Here is a 17,400-nt window from a genome sequence, read left to right as displayed (position 1 = left end):
CATGGCTGCAGTCATCATGTACAGTGATCTTTGAGCCTAAAAACAGCATCTGATACTACTTGCATTTCTTCTCCTTCCATTTGCCAGGAAGTGATGGGACCATTTGCTAAGATCTTCATTTTTTTGATGTTAAACTTCAAGCCAACTTTTACATTTTCCTCAATCACCCTTATCAAGAGGCTTCTGAATTATTGTTCACTTTCTGCCATCAGAATCATATCATCTGCATATCTGAGATTGTTGATATTTCTCCTGGCAACTTTTATTCTGGCTTTTGATTCGTCCAGCCTAGCATTTCACATGGCATAGTTCTACATATAAGTTAAATAGATAAGGTGACAATATACAGCCTTGTCGTATTCCTTTCTCAATCTTAAACTAGTCGTTCCATCTTTGGTTCTAATTGTTGCTTTCTGGCCAGCATACAGGTTTCTCAGGATACAAGTGAGATGATCTTGTACTCCCTTCTGTTTGAAGACTCGCCACACTTTGTTGTGATCCATGCAGTCAGAGGCTTTAGTGTAGTCAGTGAATCAGAAGGAGATGTTTTTTCTGGAACTTCTTTGCTCTCTCCATAATCCAGTGAATGTTGGCAATTTGGTCTGTAGTTCCTCTAATTTTTGAATACCATCCTGCTGTTATGGTAATTCTTGGTTCACATGTTTCTGAAGCCCGGATTGCAAAATCTTAAGCATAAGTATGTGAAATGAGCTCAGTTGTTCAGTAATTTGAACATTCTTTGGCATTGCTCTTCTTTAGGATTGGGTCATAAACTGATCTTTTCCAATCCAGAGTTTTCCCAATTTACTGGCAAATTGAGTACAGCACTTTAACACCATCATCTTTTAGACTTTTAAGTAGCTCAGCTGGAATTCTGTCATCTCCACTAGCCTTGCTGTTAGTAATGCTCCCTGAGACTTTGTTCTTTAGGATGTCTGATTCTAGGCAGTAGTAACCGCACCATCATGGCTGCTGGTGGTGTTAAGAGCTTTCTTTTGTGTATTCTTGCCACCTCTTAGTCTCTTCTGCTTCCGGTAAGTCCCCACCATTTTTGTCTTTTGTCCTTTTTTGCATGAAATATCCCTTTGATATCTCTAATCTTCTCTAAGAGATTTCTTTCCTCTTCAGTTGTTTTCTTCTATTTCTTTGCATTGCTCATTTAAGAGAATTTTCTCTCTCCTTGCTTTCCTCTGGAATTCTGCATTCAGAAATCTTTCCCTTTAGCTTTCTTTCTCTCCTCAGCTCTTTGTAAAGCCTCATCAGACAGCTATTTTGCTTTCTTGTTTTTCTCTTTGGAGTGGTTTTTGTTGCTGCCTCCTTTACGTTCTTATGAACCTCTGTCCATTGTTCTTCAGCTACTTTTTCTACCAGATCTGATTCCTGAAATTTATAAATCACTTCAGTTTCAGTGTTCATGAGGGATGTTATTTATGCCATATCTATGCAAAAGGAAGGTTTTCCCTACTTTTTTCAATTTTACAGTAAGAAACTCATGATCTGAGTCACAGTCAGCTCCAAGTCCTATTTGAACTGACTGCGTAGAGCTTCTTCAGACCTTTAATTGGGAAGTACATAATCAGTCTGATTTTGATATTGACCATCTGATGATATCCATGCATAGACCTACCTTTTGGGTTGTTGGAAAAGAGTGTTTGCTATGACAAACAGTTGATTGTCTTGACAAAATTCCATTAATCTCTGTCCTGCTTCATTTTGTATTTCAAGGCCGAACTTGCCAGTTATTCCAATTATTTTTTTGGTTTCCTGCTTTAGCATTCCAGTCCTCTATGATGAATGTGACATCTTTTTTGGTGTTATTTCTAGAAGATGTAGGTCTTCATAGAACTGGTCAGTTTTGGCCTCTGGCATCAGTGGTTGGAACATTACTGTGATGTTGAATGGTTTGCCTTGGATTCAGATATTCTGTCATTTCTGAGATTATACCCCAGTAGTGCTTTTTTTCTCCACAATTTTTTTGACCATGAGAGCAATTCCATTTCTTCTAAGGGGTTCTTACCTACAGTAGTACATGTAGTGATCACCTGAATTAAATTCCCATCTTCCTGTTCATTTGAATTCACTGACCACTATGTTGATGTTGAATCTTTTTGTCTCCTATTTGCCTGCATCCAGTTTACCTTGTTTCATAGATATTATATTCCAGGTTACTATCCAATATTGATCTTTATAACACCAGCCTTTCTTTTTGTCACTAAATGCACCCACTGCTCAGCTTCCTTTTGGCTGTGGCCTGGTCTCTTCCTTAGTACTGGAGCTGCTTGTAGTTGTTCTCCACCCTTCCTCAGTAGTGTGCTGGACATCTTCTGACCTCAGGAGCTTTTCTTCCTGTGCCATCTCTTTTATCATTTTAATACTGTCCATAGGCTGTTCTTGGCAAAGATACTGGACTATTTGGCCATTTCCTTCTCCAGTGGATCACCTTTTGTCAGAACTGTCCACTCTCACCTATGCATCTTGGGTTACCCTACACGGCATAGCTCATAGTTTCATTGAACTACCTACAAGAGCCCCTCTGACATGAGGAGGAGGGCTGGAGTCAGAAGACCTGAGTTCAAATCTTAGGGCTCTGCCACGTATTAGCTAGCTTTAAGCAAGTTATTTCACCTCCCTGATTCCCAGTCTTCTCATTTATGAAGTGAAGGGTTTGGCGTAGATGATCTCTAAGATCCCTTCAAACTCTAAGTTATATGAATTTACATGCCTACTTCAAGTATCTTACAAATAACTAATTCTCAGTAGCACCTGGGAAAGAAGATAATAGTGGCCCTGTTTGCATGAGGGTAAATTGCCATGACCATTGTTTCAAATGGTGGAAATACAGTTTTCTATCCTAGAGGTAAAATCTATTTTGGGGGCATCATCCTATTGTTTAGGAATAAAGGAATTCCTAAGACTTCTAGAATCACTTTATCTTTGAAAATTTTCCAGAAGAGCTATACAGTTGAGAGGTTTATTCACATCAAAATAAGAGGACATTTTAACATATTTACAAGTAGCACTTAGGTGCTAAAATTTTGATAGTCAAAATCTCTGAGAAAGTTGAAAATTAGTCTTCTCTTATCTACTTGACATATTACCATTTCATAGTGGGCCTAGTGACCCCTAGTGTTCACCTCTGGAAAGTGTCTTAATTCTTTTAAGTGGTATCTTGAAGCTTAACCTTCCAAGGTGAAAAATTTATGAATGGCTCTTCAGGGAAAAAGCCACAAAGTAGGTTCTCTTTTATCTGGACTTCTGAGTTTGTATAAACATGGAAACAAGAAGCCCTTCACCTCATCTTGGTATTGTGTGATCCAGGAAACTTTTTTTTCCCTCCTATTTTCCATTCTTATCTTGCTTCCATGGTTAGTAAGTGGCCAAGTTTGCCTTGTTTGATGAATGAGAAAGTTGAGATAAGAGGAGTTGTGCCTTGGGTTAAAGGCTCAGTGGGTGTTTGCCACTGGTCTGACCACTACAGGATGATCATTTGTGATCTGTTATTTGGGTGCTTTATATAACTTTGACTTTAACTCCAATGTGAGGGATTCAGTTTAGAAGATATTTACTACAAAGCAAGTTTCAAGGAGACTTTCTATGAGATGGGGGCGATGAGGGAATGGGTGGAAGAAATCAGTGATAACTCTGAGCTTAGGAACTGGGATAATGGTGGTGCCATTAATGAAAATGAGGGTGTTGGTAAGAGGAGGGAAAAATGAATCCTTTGAAGAAGCCAGAGTTTTATCATCTGTGTAGTTACCCCTGTAACTTAGATTGCAATACTTTTTTTCTACCTTGAGTTATAAAGGCTAAAAAATTCATCTGGTGTCCATCTTTCTAATCTTTACTAATCTGCTAGTCTTAAGATGTCTTGAAACTTTTCCAGCTCAGAAGACTTGGGAGAACTTGTTCTCCACTGGCATAGTCTTGGGGAACATAGAGTTACCTACCTGGCTCACTTACATGGAAAAAAGAGGTCACAAGGCACCATTTACTTTGACAGTGCTTTCTTCCCATTCGGTAAAAACAATCACTCCAGAACTGGAACATAGTAAATGGAACTTGGCCCCAGGACGCTGATATAATTCCTCCTTATGGCTGTGAATCAAATCTAGGCTCTTTTGTCATTTGGTTTTTTTGAACATCCCTTTCCCTTGAGGAAAAAAAAAGGATGGGGGAACACAATTGCTTTTGGATTTGTGCTCAGCCTCCAAGATTGACATGAAAACCTGAGCTTACTATGGTTGCTGTGGTTACCTTAGAGCCAATAGAGGTGAGTAAGATGTTGTTTCAAGTCTTAGTGAATTCTTACTGATGTTTTAAACCAAACAGTCAAAGGACTGTCATTTTGTGATCTAAGGTGGCTATCCCAAACTTTACAGCTATTCACTCCAAATTTTATTCTATATCCCTTTTTATGTTTTTAGCACTCAGGTAACATTCTTCTTTTCAACACCAATAGGAAAAATGTTAATTTGATATAATATTATTTGCCTAGAGAATATACAAGAGGAGAATATATGACAGTGATATTTTTTGTTTTTGTTTCGGTAAAATATTCCACCAGCCCCAGAGTTTCCCATCGTGGAGAAGCAGAACTGGTTGATACACCTTCATTATATCCGCAAAGATTATGCAGCATGCAAGGTAAGATATATCCTGAGATATTACTTTGAAAATGAGAGGCAGAGAAACTTTGGTGCTCTAAATTATTTTAAAAGACCCTTTCTCCACTCACCAGTGGATAAAGATGGAATGACAGTTGATCACTCCTGAAAGTTCCAAATTTCAATGATGGTGATATATTCAAAGCTTTTTCTTGTGATATAAGGAGAGATGGAAAGACCATCCATTTCTCGTAAGGGTTTAAGATCTCAGAATGTTAAAACTAAAACATCAAACAGTTTCTTGTACTTCAACAGGTTATGGTTATGTAATTATGGGTCTCTAAGACAAGAATGTCTCAAGTCATGCAGCCACTTGGGAGAACAACCCAGGGGCCTCTTCCTCTCTGCTCTCTAGAAACTTTGAAGATCAGGAACTTTCTTCTGGGCCTTTCTGAAGAGCAGTGTTGACTGCCTGACATTCATCTAGCCCTCAAGTGGCAGTTTTTAAAGTTCAGTTTTCTCTGGTGGTAAATGTTCTTGATATGTAAAGAATCTCGGTCTGTCCTGCAGGCAGCAATCCTCCCTTTCTTCACCCATTTTTTGAAGAAATTCTTTTTAATGCCTTCATCACATCCTGGGTTCTTGTTCCAACCAGTCTTGTACAGGGAGGGAAAGAAGAACTGGTCTCCAAGGAGCACACAAAGGCAAAGCCAAAAATTTCCTATGAGGGACTTATTTTAATTTAAAGGTCCCATAAGCTCCAGACCTTCAGTATTCAGAGAGGACCCTGCTAAGAGGAAAATAGTCCAGAGCAGAGGCCTTAAGGGAGCCAAAGTAACCAATAACTAGTCCTCATCACTTTCCCCACTACACCTTTGAGTAGCTATCTTATAAGCAGGGGGTATGAAATGTTGCCTTAAGAAAATCCTTGATTTAAAAAAAAATAGGAATTTTTGGCATAAACAAATCCTGTACTAGCAATCAGTACCAATTAGAATAATTTCATCAAGTTTAACTTCTGGATGAAATTGTTCTAATTGGTATTGGTACCATTTCTCTGTGTCCCAATTTTTAAGGTGATAAAGGAAATATTAAATGGGCAAAGAAGCCAACAGAGCCCTTAGTAATCAAAATTCAACTTACTTGTCTTAGGAGAGATGGCTTCTGAACACTGGGTTAGATTATAAACTCTTACACTTTACCAGCATTACTATATGGCAGTAAGATCTAGAACATGACTGCCTCTGAAGGGGTGAAAGCAGAGCAGCTTACAATCAGAGCAAGAGAAAGGTATGTAGTGGGTGTGAGCAGCTGCATCATGTAACCTTCGAGGACCTCCAGGGAAGGACAAGAGTAAAGGGTGTCATGAGGAATCGCATGATACAAAGAGAACATAATGTGATCACACAGAGACTGAGAAGTGATCTGGACAGCTAGAAGGCTCCACTGGTACTGATATACAACATGAGGAGAGAGTGAGGAAGGCCTGTATGGTGTACCTGCTGTAGCAGACTGTCAGGGAGACATAGACAGGATGGGCAGGCAGACAGGGTGGCAGTCTGCTTCACTGGAGAGAACTCCTGAATCAGTGAGGTCACAGATCCACCTGAGTATTTTATTTTAAGGCCTATCTTCAATTTGAAGAACTTTATTCCCATGATGATAAACCTCATTTAATAGAAAGAGAAAACCATTAACACAGAGGATGTTGCCTTTGTTTGGTTTTGATGGTGCCTGTTGCTTTTTATATCACAAATATTTTTTTTCCCTCCAAATTTCTTTATTTATTTGTTTTCTGTTTTCAACAGTAACTTCCATAAGTTTTAAATTTTCTCCCTCTACCTCCCCTAGACAGTATGCAATCTTATATGGGCTCTACGCATACATTCTTATTAAACACATTTTCAAATTAGTCATGTTGCATAAAAGAATTAAAACGAACAAGAGAAAGCATGAGTAAAACTAAACAAAACCAAACATAACACAAGAGAAAAGAGTCTGCTTCATTCTATGTTCTGATTCCATAGTTCTTTCTCTGGATGTGGATGGCATCATGAGTCCTTTGGAAATGTTTTAGGTTCTTGCATTGCTGTCAAAAACAGTCCTTGCATACTGTGGCTGTTACTGTACCACAGATATTTCTTGATTCCCCTGCTCTCATTCCATTAGAACCTCTTTAGACGTCTTAGAAGGCATCTGCTCTGTTATTACCATCTGCCTTGTTGGTTTATCTGTTTGTTCTCAAACTGACTGAGTTTTCTTCCTAATGATATCTTTGATAGTTTCCTTTTTTTTCTTATAATCCCCTATTGCTCGCTTTTGATGTCAGATCCCTTAAGGGTTGTACCTCAAACCTGTCTTAGCCTTCTTTCACGCTGTAGAATTTACTTTTCACTGGCCTCAGTTTTTATGCCAAATGTTTTCTGGTGGGAGGATAGCACTGACTTTAACTGGCTGCTAGTCCCCTTTCCTTCAGGTCTGATGGGCTCCCCTTCCCCAACACAAACACCCTTATCCAAGATGCTTCTTAGTTGTGTAGCACAGCCTCAGGCAGAGCAAGCCTCTTCTTGTACTACCACCCCACTCAGGGAAGAGGGACAGAGTGAATTCTGTTCCTGTCGAATGGTAGGATGAGAGCAGGGGTGGGGTAGAGGGGTTAGCTGACAAAAATTGCAGCAGCAAGTGAATTGCTGAATGGATGACAGAGTGCAAACTCATGAGTCATGTTGTTTAACCTTGCCAGAGTGTGGGGGCTATGTGATAGGCATGCTAAGTGGGCACATTGGGGATTAGTCCTCTCTGCTATTGGTTCATCAAGTTGTTAGCTCATTAAGATTCTTGGTGGCTTTAATTGTAGAGAGAACTTCAATCACTTTACTTCTTGTGCATAAATCCTATTTTGGAGAGGTTTGAGAGGTTGTGAGTATTGGAGAAAATGCCCTGTCCTCCATCTAGTGTGTGGCTGCACATACCAGCAGGAGTATGACAGAACAGCCCTGTTGAATGGGGTAGACACAGGGACTCCTTCATAGGGAAAAGAGGAGTGAAGAAACCTTAGCATCACCTGGGGAAGGGGGTTGTTTCACCAAAGGATCCATGTTAGCTGAGTCCTGGCATGTCTTTTTTTTCTTCTAGATATCTGGTCTTCAAGTCCTTGTTCATTCTTCTCTTATGTTTTTTCAAATTAGGCCTTGTGTCTTGTGTGAATTAAAATATGCTGAATAAAGAATCTTGCTTTAGGATCACCTGCCCCTCCCCCTCAAAACCCCTAAGAATTCCCACAGCAGAACAGAGTAGGTTGTTAGATGACTTCCCATTTAACAGCACAAATGGATGACCATGTGTTCTGGGAGCACAGGCAGTTGCTTTCTTATCCAAGTGGCCAGCTCTCTCTCCCAGGTTTTCATTGCTCTTGCTTCTTCCCTTTCTCCTCTAGGTGGCATCCTTTCCTTCTCCAGGTTCTGGATACAGTTCTGGATTCCCTGCTGCCTCTTTAGAGCCTTTTCTTCCTCATATGTTTTAATAAAATGATAGAATGGAAGCTCTCCGAGGGCAGGCAGATGGCTGGAAGCAGTTATTTAAAAAACTTCCACCCATTCATTTTAATTCTTCTATGCAACATGACTAAGGTGAAAATGTATTTAATAGGAATGTATGTGTAGAACTTATATAAGATTGTATGCCATCACAGGGAGGGAGTGGGGAGGAAGGGGGAAAGGAGTGGGAAGGGAGGGGAAAAAAAATCTAAGATATGTGGAAGTGATTGTAGAACACTGAAAACAAATAAAATAATTTCATAAAAAAATAAAAATAAAAACACTTCCTATGGGCCAAGTGCCGGGAATACAAATACAAGCAAAAAAGAGAGTCTCCATCTCCAGGAGCTTCTATTCTAATGGAGAAAACAAGTCAAGTCAGCTAGCCTTTATTAAGCACCTGCTGTCTACTACACATTGTGCTAAGCCCAAAGGATACAAAGAAAGGCAAAAAACCCCTTGAAGATTCTGTTCTCTCTCTATTGGGATCACAGAGTGTCAGAGCTGGCAGGGACCTGAGAAATCACTTCAGCCAGTGTTTGTCTAACAGGTCAAGGGAACAGCAAAGCCACAGTTTCATATTAAATACACACTTTGGTGTAGGGAAGCTGTGACAGGTTAATGTGACACCAGATGAAGCTCTGGACCCTGAGTAACAGAAGGCGATGGCTGCCTGCACTGAGAGGGAAGACGGAGCTGGGACAGTGTAAAAGTTTCCGTGGAGTGGGGTTCAAGGAGACGAGTTCGGATTCTGCTTTGTTACCTCACTGGCTATGTGGTCCTGGGAAAGTCACTTTCCCTTCTGAGCCTGAGGTTCCAGATCTACAAAAGAGGTTTGCTATGAGGCTCCACTGAGGTGATGTGTGTGAGCGCTTTGCAGATCTCTGAATGTACCAGCATATATTTTGAGAGCTGCAGTCAGGCAATGGTGGCTCCTCATACTGTGATTTTTAATTCACATCTCTAAAAATATTTAATTTTTAGAAAATCTTAGTAGATATTCACATGTTTCTGAATATCTGTGGAAATATTTAATTCATTTAAAAAAGCATTTAAAAAACTTGCAGTGCACAGAACTCATTTCTAGTGTGGAGAAGTGGAAAGGAAACTAGGCTTGAAATCAAGAGAGCTCTGGTTTTGAATTCTGGCTTTGAAACTAATGTGCCTGTAGAAATGCTATGGTTTTATCATCTTTTAAATGGGGATCTTTATATTCCTGACTTCTCCCAGGGTTGCTGGGAGAGAAGGTGCTTTGTAAACCTTAAAAGGCTACATAAATGACTGAAAGCAAATCTTTGTTTTCTTCCAAACTGAGCAAAAGTCCTAAGAGATTGCCAAGTTGCCGTGCTTCTCTGAATAAGCAGCTTTATAATGGATAATTTAGTATTTTAAGATTCTCATATAAATGACTAGTACCAGGCTGCAGTTTTGTGAATATCTGACAAACTACATTTCACGGTTCTTTCTTCTTTTAGGCTCTTATCAAAGAACAGCTTCAGGAGACTCAAGGGTTGTGTGAATACGCCATCTATGTCCAAGGTAAAAGAAGTTCTTTTCCCTCTTTTTTTTGTTGGAGAGAGAGATGCAGATTCAAATTCCAGGCTTGAGAACAAGCTTCCAACAAAATATTTTACTTGACTCTAATTCCTTCCTCTACACCTCTCTCTTCAGAAATCTGAGAGGCTGCCATGTTGGGTTGTTTGGAATCTAAGGTCAAGGTGAAAAAAAAAAAAAGACGTGTTCTCCTCTGCCCTTGGTCAGCCCTGTTTAACTGTAGTCTTTCCAAGTCAGTGCTGAGGGCCTTGGGGCTTGTGTAGATTTAGCAGTGGGAGACAACTGGGAGAAGAAGCAGGAACTTGAGAGATCAGGCAGGATGGAGGGTAAGAGCAGAGCTTTGGGGTGCTGGGATAATATTTTCCTGAAGGAAAATTTATTAGAAGCTCAGGACCACTAAACCAACCTGTGTTCTTTAATACAAGAGATCCAAATTAGACTTTTAGGAATGTCTTCTCTTGCTTTTGTGCATAAAGGAATATTTTTTCATTCAGTGTCTACCAAGTAGGTAGTCTTGATAGGACTGATGTGATCCCATTTGCCATTATCAGTGTGTTACATTATGCTGGGGCAGATGTGGCAAAAGCACCACAGTATTACCAACCTTAAAAACTCTGGACTTTCTGAGCCAGTAATTCAATTCATTTCAATTCACTGGGCATTTTTAAAAAATTAAATTTATTTACTTGTTTTTAGTTTTCAACATTCACTTCCATAAGATTTTGAGTTCCAAATTTTCTCCCCATCTGTCCCCTTCCCGCAACTCCAAGATGGCATGTAATTTGATATAGGCTCTGCATATACATTCGTAGTAAACCTTTTTTAATATGAGTCATGATGTAAAGAAGAATTAGAATAGAAGAAACCACGAGAAAGAAAAAACAAATAAAAAAAGAGCAAATAATATGCTTGGATCTGCTTAGTTCTTTCTCTGGATGTGGTCGGCATTTTCCATCATGAGTCCTTTGGAATTGCCTTGGATCCTTGCATTGCTATGGAGAGCTAAGTCTGTCAGTGTTAGTCACTGCACACTGTGGCTGTTACTGGGTACAGTGTTCTCTTGGTTCTGCTTACTTCATTTAGCATCCGTTCATGTAAGTCTTTCTAGGTTTTCTGAAGTCTTCCTGCTCATCCTTTCTTATAACACAACAGTTTTCCATTACATTTATATGCCAGAACTTGTTCAGTCATTTCTTGACTGATGGACAGCCCCTCAATTTCCAGTTCCTGGCCACCACAAAAAGAGCTGCTGTAAATATTTTTGTATATGTGGGTCCTTTTTCCATTTTTATGATCTCTTTGAGATATAGCCCAGAAGTGATATTACTGGATCAAAGGGTATACACATTTTTGTAGCCCTTTGGGCTTAGTTCCATATTGCTCTCTGGAAGGGTTGGATCAGTTCACAATGCCACCAACAATGTATTAGTGTTCCAATTTTCCACATCTTCTCTAGCATTAATCATTTTCCTGTTTTGTCATATTAGCGAATCTGATAGGTGTGATGTGATACCTCAGAGTTGTTTTGGTTTGCATTTCTCTAATTAATTCACTGAGTATTTATTAAGTACTTACTATATGTCAGGCACTGAGCTAGGTGCTGGGGATACAAGAGCAAAAATCAAAAATCCTGCCTGAAGTCACACCTTCTGGAGAGAAGCAACTTGTGTCCCAAAAAATACATAACAAAATATGGACAGAGTCCTATTCTTGATGATCAGGATGGTCCTTGCAATAGGGGCATCCCAAAAGGTTATGCATAGGAGATGGTGCTGGAAGGGAGCTGGGGGTTCCAAGTGACAGCAAGGAGACTTGTTCCTCTACAAGGAGTTAAGTCTCTGTCAGGGGTCGGGACAAGGCCTGGAATGAATGGTGTGCAGGACTAGCAGGCAACCTTAGGGATGAGTGTTAGAGGAGGCAGGGTGAGATTAATTTAGAAAGATGGGCTGGAGCTCAAAATGCCAGACAGTGGAACTCATCTCTTATTCTAGAAGCTTGAGGGACCACCTGAAGTGGCTTCTGAAAATTTTAGCCTAAGAAAAGTTCTTGGTTTTGGATGGACAGAAACAGGGTTTGACCAATCACCTTTTTATTAGAATCAGAGAACAACCTTGGGCCAATTTGTGGCAAGTATCTAGAGGAGGGATCCTTAATCTGGGGTCTATAAACTTGCTTTTTTAAGCTATTTTGATAACTGCACTTCAGTATAGTTGTCTTGCTTTATAGCCTTATGTATTTTATTTTGTGGATTTGAAAGCATTTTGAGAAGAGGTCCCTAGGCTTCACCATACTGCCAAAGGGGTCCATATCAGAAAAAAAAGGCTGGAACCCCTGACCTGGAGATTCCTTCTTGAAAAGATCACGTGGCAGCAGGCAAAGGAGGTCTCTCCCAGGAGGAAGAGTGATAGTATTGGAACATCTGGTGGGTGCATTTTGCAAGAGAATGCTAAGGGAACATAGCTATGGGTTCCTTAGTATAATTTATTTCAGGGACACTTTGACATCCAAATCCCTTCTTAAGTTAGATCCTGATTGATGTAGTACCACTGGGAAAAATATATTAATAGGGCGTATGGTAAAGTCTTTAGTAACAGGCTTATGCTTATGATATCCAGTCTCCTCTCTGTCCAGGGCATGATTTTACTTGCTTTTTGTTTGTTTCCACATAGCTTTAATATATCGCCTGGAAGGGAACATCCAAGAATCCTTAGAACTCTTTCAGTCGTGTGCTGTTCTCAATCCTCAGAATGCTGACAACCTCAAGCAGGTGGCCAGGTCCTTGTAAGTATTGTCCACTGGCACTGGAATTGTGGAGTTAAGATTAGGTTTACATTCTTCACAACATAGTGCACAGTCAATTGCTTCAATGTTCTTGGTATCATCTTAAGAGAATGAGGATCCATAAAATAAGTTGTGCTTCCTTTTTACAGTGTGAGTTACTTCTAGAGTGTGTGAGAGAAATATGGTGGGTAATGAACTGGATGTTTAATTTTAAAGAACTGTTTATTTTCAGTTCTGATTGATAAGGACTGATTTAATCATGTCCATACCCCTTCTTGCCTCTGCTGTGGCAGTCTGCACCACATTGACAGCTAGGGAGTTCTCCTTGGTTAAGTTCCTGACTGTTATTTCTGGATAATGGAAAGGAATCTCTCATTCTTTAAACCTTGATTTTTGTATATCCAAAATTCTATAAGTGGTTCACTCCTGTTTCCTTTCTTCCTGTCTTAATCTCCAAGAAATCAAGTAGGTTTGAATCTAAAGAGATAGGACAGTTTGACTATTGGAGAATATTAATGTGTCTTAGCATTGAGGTAGGAAGGTAGATATTCGTACTGAATTGTACAATTTCAGTAGTTAAATGTGTGTCAGGAAAATAAACATAATAATAGCTTACATTTATTTATATACTTACATGCATTTTTATATTTAACATCTACTGGGATTGTTAGCAATAGTTGGGATGGAATGTAAGGATCCAAGTCACTGACTTCTTTTACTGGTTTCATAGAACCCTAGTGTTCCAACATACATCTCTGAATGTTTCTTAAAAGAAAATATTGTTCTACTGGGCTACAAATACTTCAGAGCTTATCTCAGCATTGTATTAGAAGTTGGAGTTCCAAAGTAGGGAGAACCATACAGAGATTCCTATAGCACCTGTACATGTGAGAACCACTACGTAGATACCTGTGTAAGATTACTTTCTTTTTTATGACTCTTTTTGTCATTTCTGATTTCATGCCTCAGCCTCAGTGGAACTCATTCTCTTTCCTGAATTCCATGGAGAGAACGTTGAACTTTAGGAGAGTGGGCAAATCCCTTAACCTCTCAGCTGTTCAGTTCTTTAATCTATAAAATAAGAATAATAATGCTGGATAAATTGTTGTGAGGATCAACTGAGATGATGTATGTAGGCTTTGTAACATACATGTCATCTATTACTGTTCTTTGGGAAATTAGAGCTTTCCCATCTGATGAGTCCCCACTTGGCTCACAACATTCAGTTCCTTAAAAACTAGACAGAAAAGAAAGAATCGAGGCAGGATAGAAGTTGGAGACAGAAGCCTGCTCTTCATCTTGCTGCTCAAGCAGGCAGAACAATTTACTGTGAAGAAGCTCCCTCAGTCCATCCCAGTAAGGGCTGTGCCAACAAGAAGAGTGATTGTATAATTATGCCCATTCCATTCCTTCTGCAGATTTCTTTTGGGGAAACATAAAGCTGCCATTGAAGTCTATAATGAAGCGGCTAAACTTAACCAGAAAGATTGGGTAAGCAGAGGACTGCCATTTCTGTCCAATCAGGAACCACGCACGCCTGATCACGCGTCAAGTTAGCACATCCCATTGTAATTTGTACTACATTAACAGTCTGTTAACACTCTTCTTGGTCTTATATGGTGAGAGAGTCTGCTAACCAAAGCCTGAACCACAGACATCCAACATGCATGTATTAATTAACATGTAATTGTTTTGAACATATCTGAGATACATGAGCATATGTAAGTATATATGTATACATATACATACATTTATGCATACATACACTGTATACATTTGCACATATACTTTACATATACATACAGATATACACATACATCCACGTGCATGTCCGCACACAGGTGTGACACATGTACATATACACATGCACACACACATACAGGTGTGCACAGGCACATACACATGAGATCAGACAGCTCCTCTGAATATCTTTTCCCATCATTAAGCATTTAGGCACTGTGCTAAGCACACAAAGAAAATCAAAAGCCAGTCCTCTATACAAACAAGATACAGTGGACTGGGAAAGGCTTCTTGTAGAAAGTGGAATTTTAGCTGAGACTTAAAGGAAACCAGGAAAGCCAGGAGGTGGAATTGCAGGCATGGGGAAAAGTCAGAGAGAATGCTGGGAGTCTGGAGATGGGGGTTTCGTTCAAGGAAGACCCAGGAGGCCAGTGTCACTGGATTACAAAGTGCTTGGGGGGTGAGTAAAATGTAAGAAGACCAGAAAGGTGGGGAAGAGGAGGGGAATGGTATACTGAGCTTTGAATGCCAAATAGAGGATTTTATATGTGATCCTGGATGTGATAGAGAAATAGCAACTGCAGGATTATTTATAAAAGAAGACAGAAACAGACAGTTAAGCCCATGGGATTGTTGTTTGTGCTTGTCTAGCGCTATGATGTTTTTCTTCCTTGAACTCCCTGATCTTAGTATGCCAAGGTTCTGCAGAACATAGTTTTAGAAATGCTTTACTGTAGGTGGGTTTCTGAATATGGAAATTAAATTATTTTTTAAAATAAATTTTATTGATATCTTGTTTTCACATCAGCTACGGACAATTCCCACTGTATCCCTCTTCATCCCTCCCAGAGATCCATCTTATATAATAAAGAATTACAAAAGAAGAGAGAAAAAAAGTTCAATACAACTAATCAACACATCAGAAAGGTCTGAGGTTATATGTAGTGTTCCACACTCATAGTCTTTTCCCAAACATATTTCCATATTAGTCATATTGTGAAAGAAAACATAGACTATCCCCCTCCCCAAATAAGCAAGAAAAATAAAGTTTAAAAAAACTGTGCTTTGATTTCCATTCACACTCCATCCATTCTTTCTCTAAAGATGGATAGCATTTTTCATCTTAAGTCCTTTCATCATAAGTCAGATCATTGATCTGAGTAGCTGAATCATTCACAGCTGATCACCGTACAGTATTGCTGTTACTGTGTACAATATTCTCCTGGTTCTGCTCACTTCATTTTGCATTACTTTATAAAATCTTCCCAGGTTTCTCTGAAACCACTCCTCTCAACAGTAGCACTCCATCACAATCATATGTCACCACTTGTTCAGCCATTCCCCAATTGATGGGCATCCCCTCAATGTCCAATGTTTTGTCACGTCCTTTTCCTTTTTGTTTTTTATCTCTTTGGGATACAGACCTAGTAGTGGTATTGTTATGTCGAAGGGTATGCATGATTGTGTAGCCTTTTGGGCATAGTTCCAAATTGTTCTCCAAAATGGTTGGATCAGTTCACAACTCCACTAATAATGTTGTTAGTATCTCCGTTTTCCCACATTTCCTCCAACATTGATCATTTTCTTTTTCTGTCATATTAGCCAATCTGATAGGTGTGGGGTGGTACCTCAGAATTGTTTTAATTTATATTTCTCTAACCAATAGTGATTTAGAGCATGTTTTCATATGACTATAGATAGCTTTGATTACTTAGTCTCAAAACTGCCTGTTCATATCCCTTGAGCATTTATCAATCGAGGAATGACTCTTATTTTTATAAATTTGACTCAGTTCTCCATATATTTGGCCTTTATCTATGTATGAGGCCTTTATCAGAGAAACTGCTATAAATTTTTTCAGTTATGATTACCATGTATTTCCCTCCATCCTGTTTTCCTTCTGTTCATCCTGTACTCTCTCTCCTTTCACCCTGTCCATCCTGAAAATTTTTTTGCTTCTAACTACTACCTCCCCCAATCCATTCTGCTTTGTATCAGCCTCCCTACTTTTCTTATCCCCTTTCCCTCTTACTTTCGTCTAGGATATGATAGTCTTCCGTACCCAAATGAGTGTATTATCCCCTCTTTGAATTAGTTCTGGTGAAAGTAAGATTTAGCACTAAATCTCTCATCTTCCCTTTCAATAGAAAAGCTCTTTCATGCCATTCTAACTCTCCTTTTACCCTTCTCTCAGTGCATTTCTCTTTCTCATCCCCTTTTTGTAATATAACATCCCATCATATTCAACTCACACCCATGTCCTCTATGTATACTTCTTCTAACTACCTTAAAAATGAGAAAGTTCTTAGGAGTTACAAATATCATATTCTCATGTAGTAATGTAAATAGCTTAACCTTATTGAATCCCTTATGATTTCTCTTTTCTGTTTAGCTTTTCTTGCTTCCTTTGACTCTTGTATTTGAAAGTTAAATTTTCTATTCAGCTCTGGGTTTTTTATCAGAAGTGTTTGAAAATCCTCTGGTTCATTAAATCTCCACTTTTTTCCCCTGAAATTTTATACTCAGTTTTTCAGGGTAGGTGATTCTTGGTTGTAATCCTAGCTTCTTTTCCCTCTGGAATATAATATTCTAAGTCCACCAATTGTAGAAGCTGCTAAATTTTTGTTATTATTTTGTTACAGTTATTCTAACTGTAGCTCCACAGTTTTTTATTTCTTTCTTTCTGGCTGCTTGCAAAATTTTATCCTTGACCTGAGAGCTCTGAAATTTGGCTATAATATTCCTAGGAGTTTTCATTTTGGGATTTCTTTCAGGAGGTGATTGGTGGATTCTTTCCATTTCTATTTTACCTTCTACTTCTAGGATATCAGGGCAGTTTTCCTTGAAAATTTCTTGAAATGGGATGTCCAGACTTCTTTTTTGGGGCATAGCTTTCAGGTAGACCAATAATTCTTAAATTATTCCTCCTGTGTCTGTTTTCTAGGTCAGTTGTTTTTCCAATGAAATGTTTCATATTTTCTTCTGTTTTTTCATTCTTTTGTTTTTGTTTCATTGATTCTTGATGTCGCATGGAGTTATTAGCTTATACTTGGCCCAGTTATGGTTTTGAAGGAACTATTTCCTTCACTGAGCTTTTGTACCACCTTTTCTATTTGGCCAATTCTCCTTCTTGAGGAGTTATTTTCTTCGCTGAATTTTTGTATATCTTTTCCCATTGTCCAGTT

The 17,400-nt window shown here is 39.0% G+C and overlaps 1 protein-coding gene across 2 annotated transcripts in view; it reads left to right on the top strand.

Moving 5' to 3' along the window:
• BBS4 (Bardet-Biedl syndrome 4) overlaps positions 1–17,400 on the top strand; it is a 74,234-nt gene that overhangs the window by 42,049 nt on the left and 14,785 nt on the right. For both annotated transcript variants that reach the window (XM_072628422.1, XM_072628421.1), the window contains 4 exons: positions 4,565–4,644; positions 9,616–9,679; positions 12,364–12,475; positions 13,894–13,966. In XM_072628422.1, the coding sequence (XP_072484523.1) occupies positions 4,565–4,644; positions 9,616–9,679; positions 12,364–12,475; positions 13,894–13,966 (329 nt within the window). The remainder of the gene's footprint in view (positions 1–4,564; positions 4,645–9,615; positions 9,680–12,363; positions 12,476–13,893; positions 13,967–17,400) is intronic.

This window comes from Notamacropus eugenii, chromosome 1 (assembly GCF_028372415.1).
Source record: "Notamacropus eugenii isolate mMacEug1 chromosome 1, mMacEug1.pri_v2, whole genome shotgun sequence".
Lineage (NCBI taxonomy): Eukaryota > Metazoa > Chordata > Mammalia > Diprotodontia > Macropodidae > Notamacropus > Notamacropus eugenii.
The sequence above is the reverse complement of the archived record's forward strand: the minus strand, read 5'-3'. Positions and strand labels throughout refer to the sequence as shown.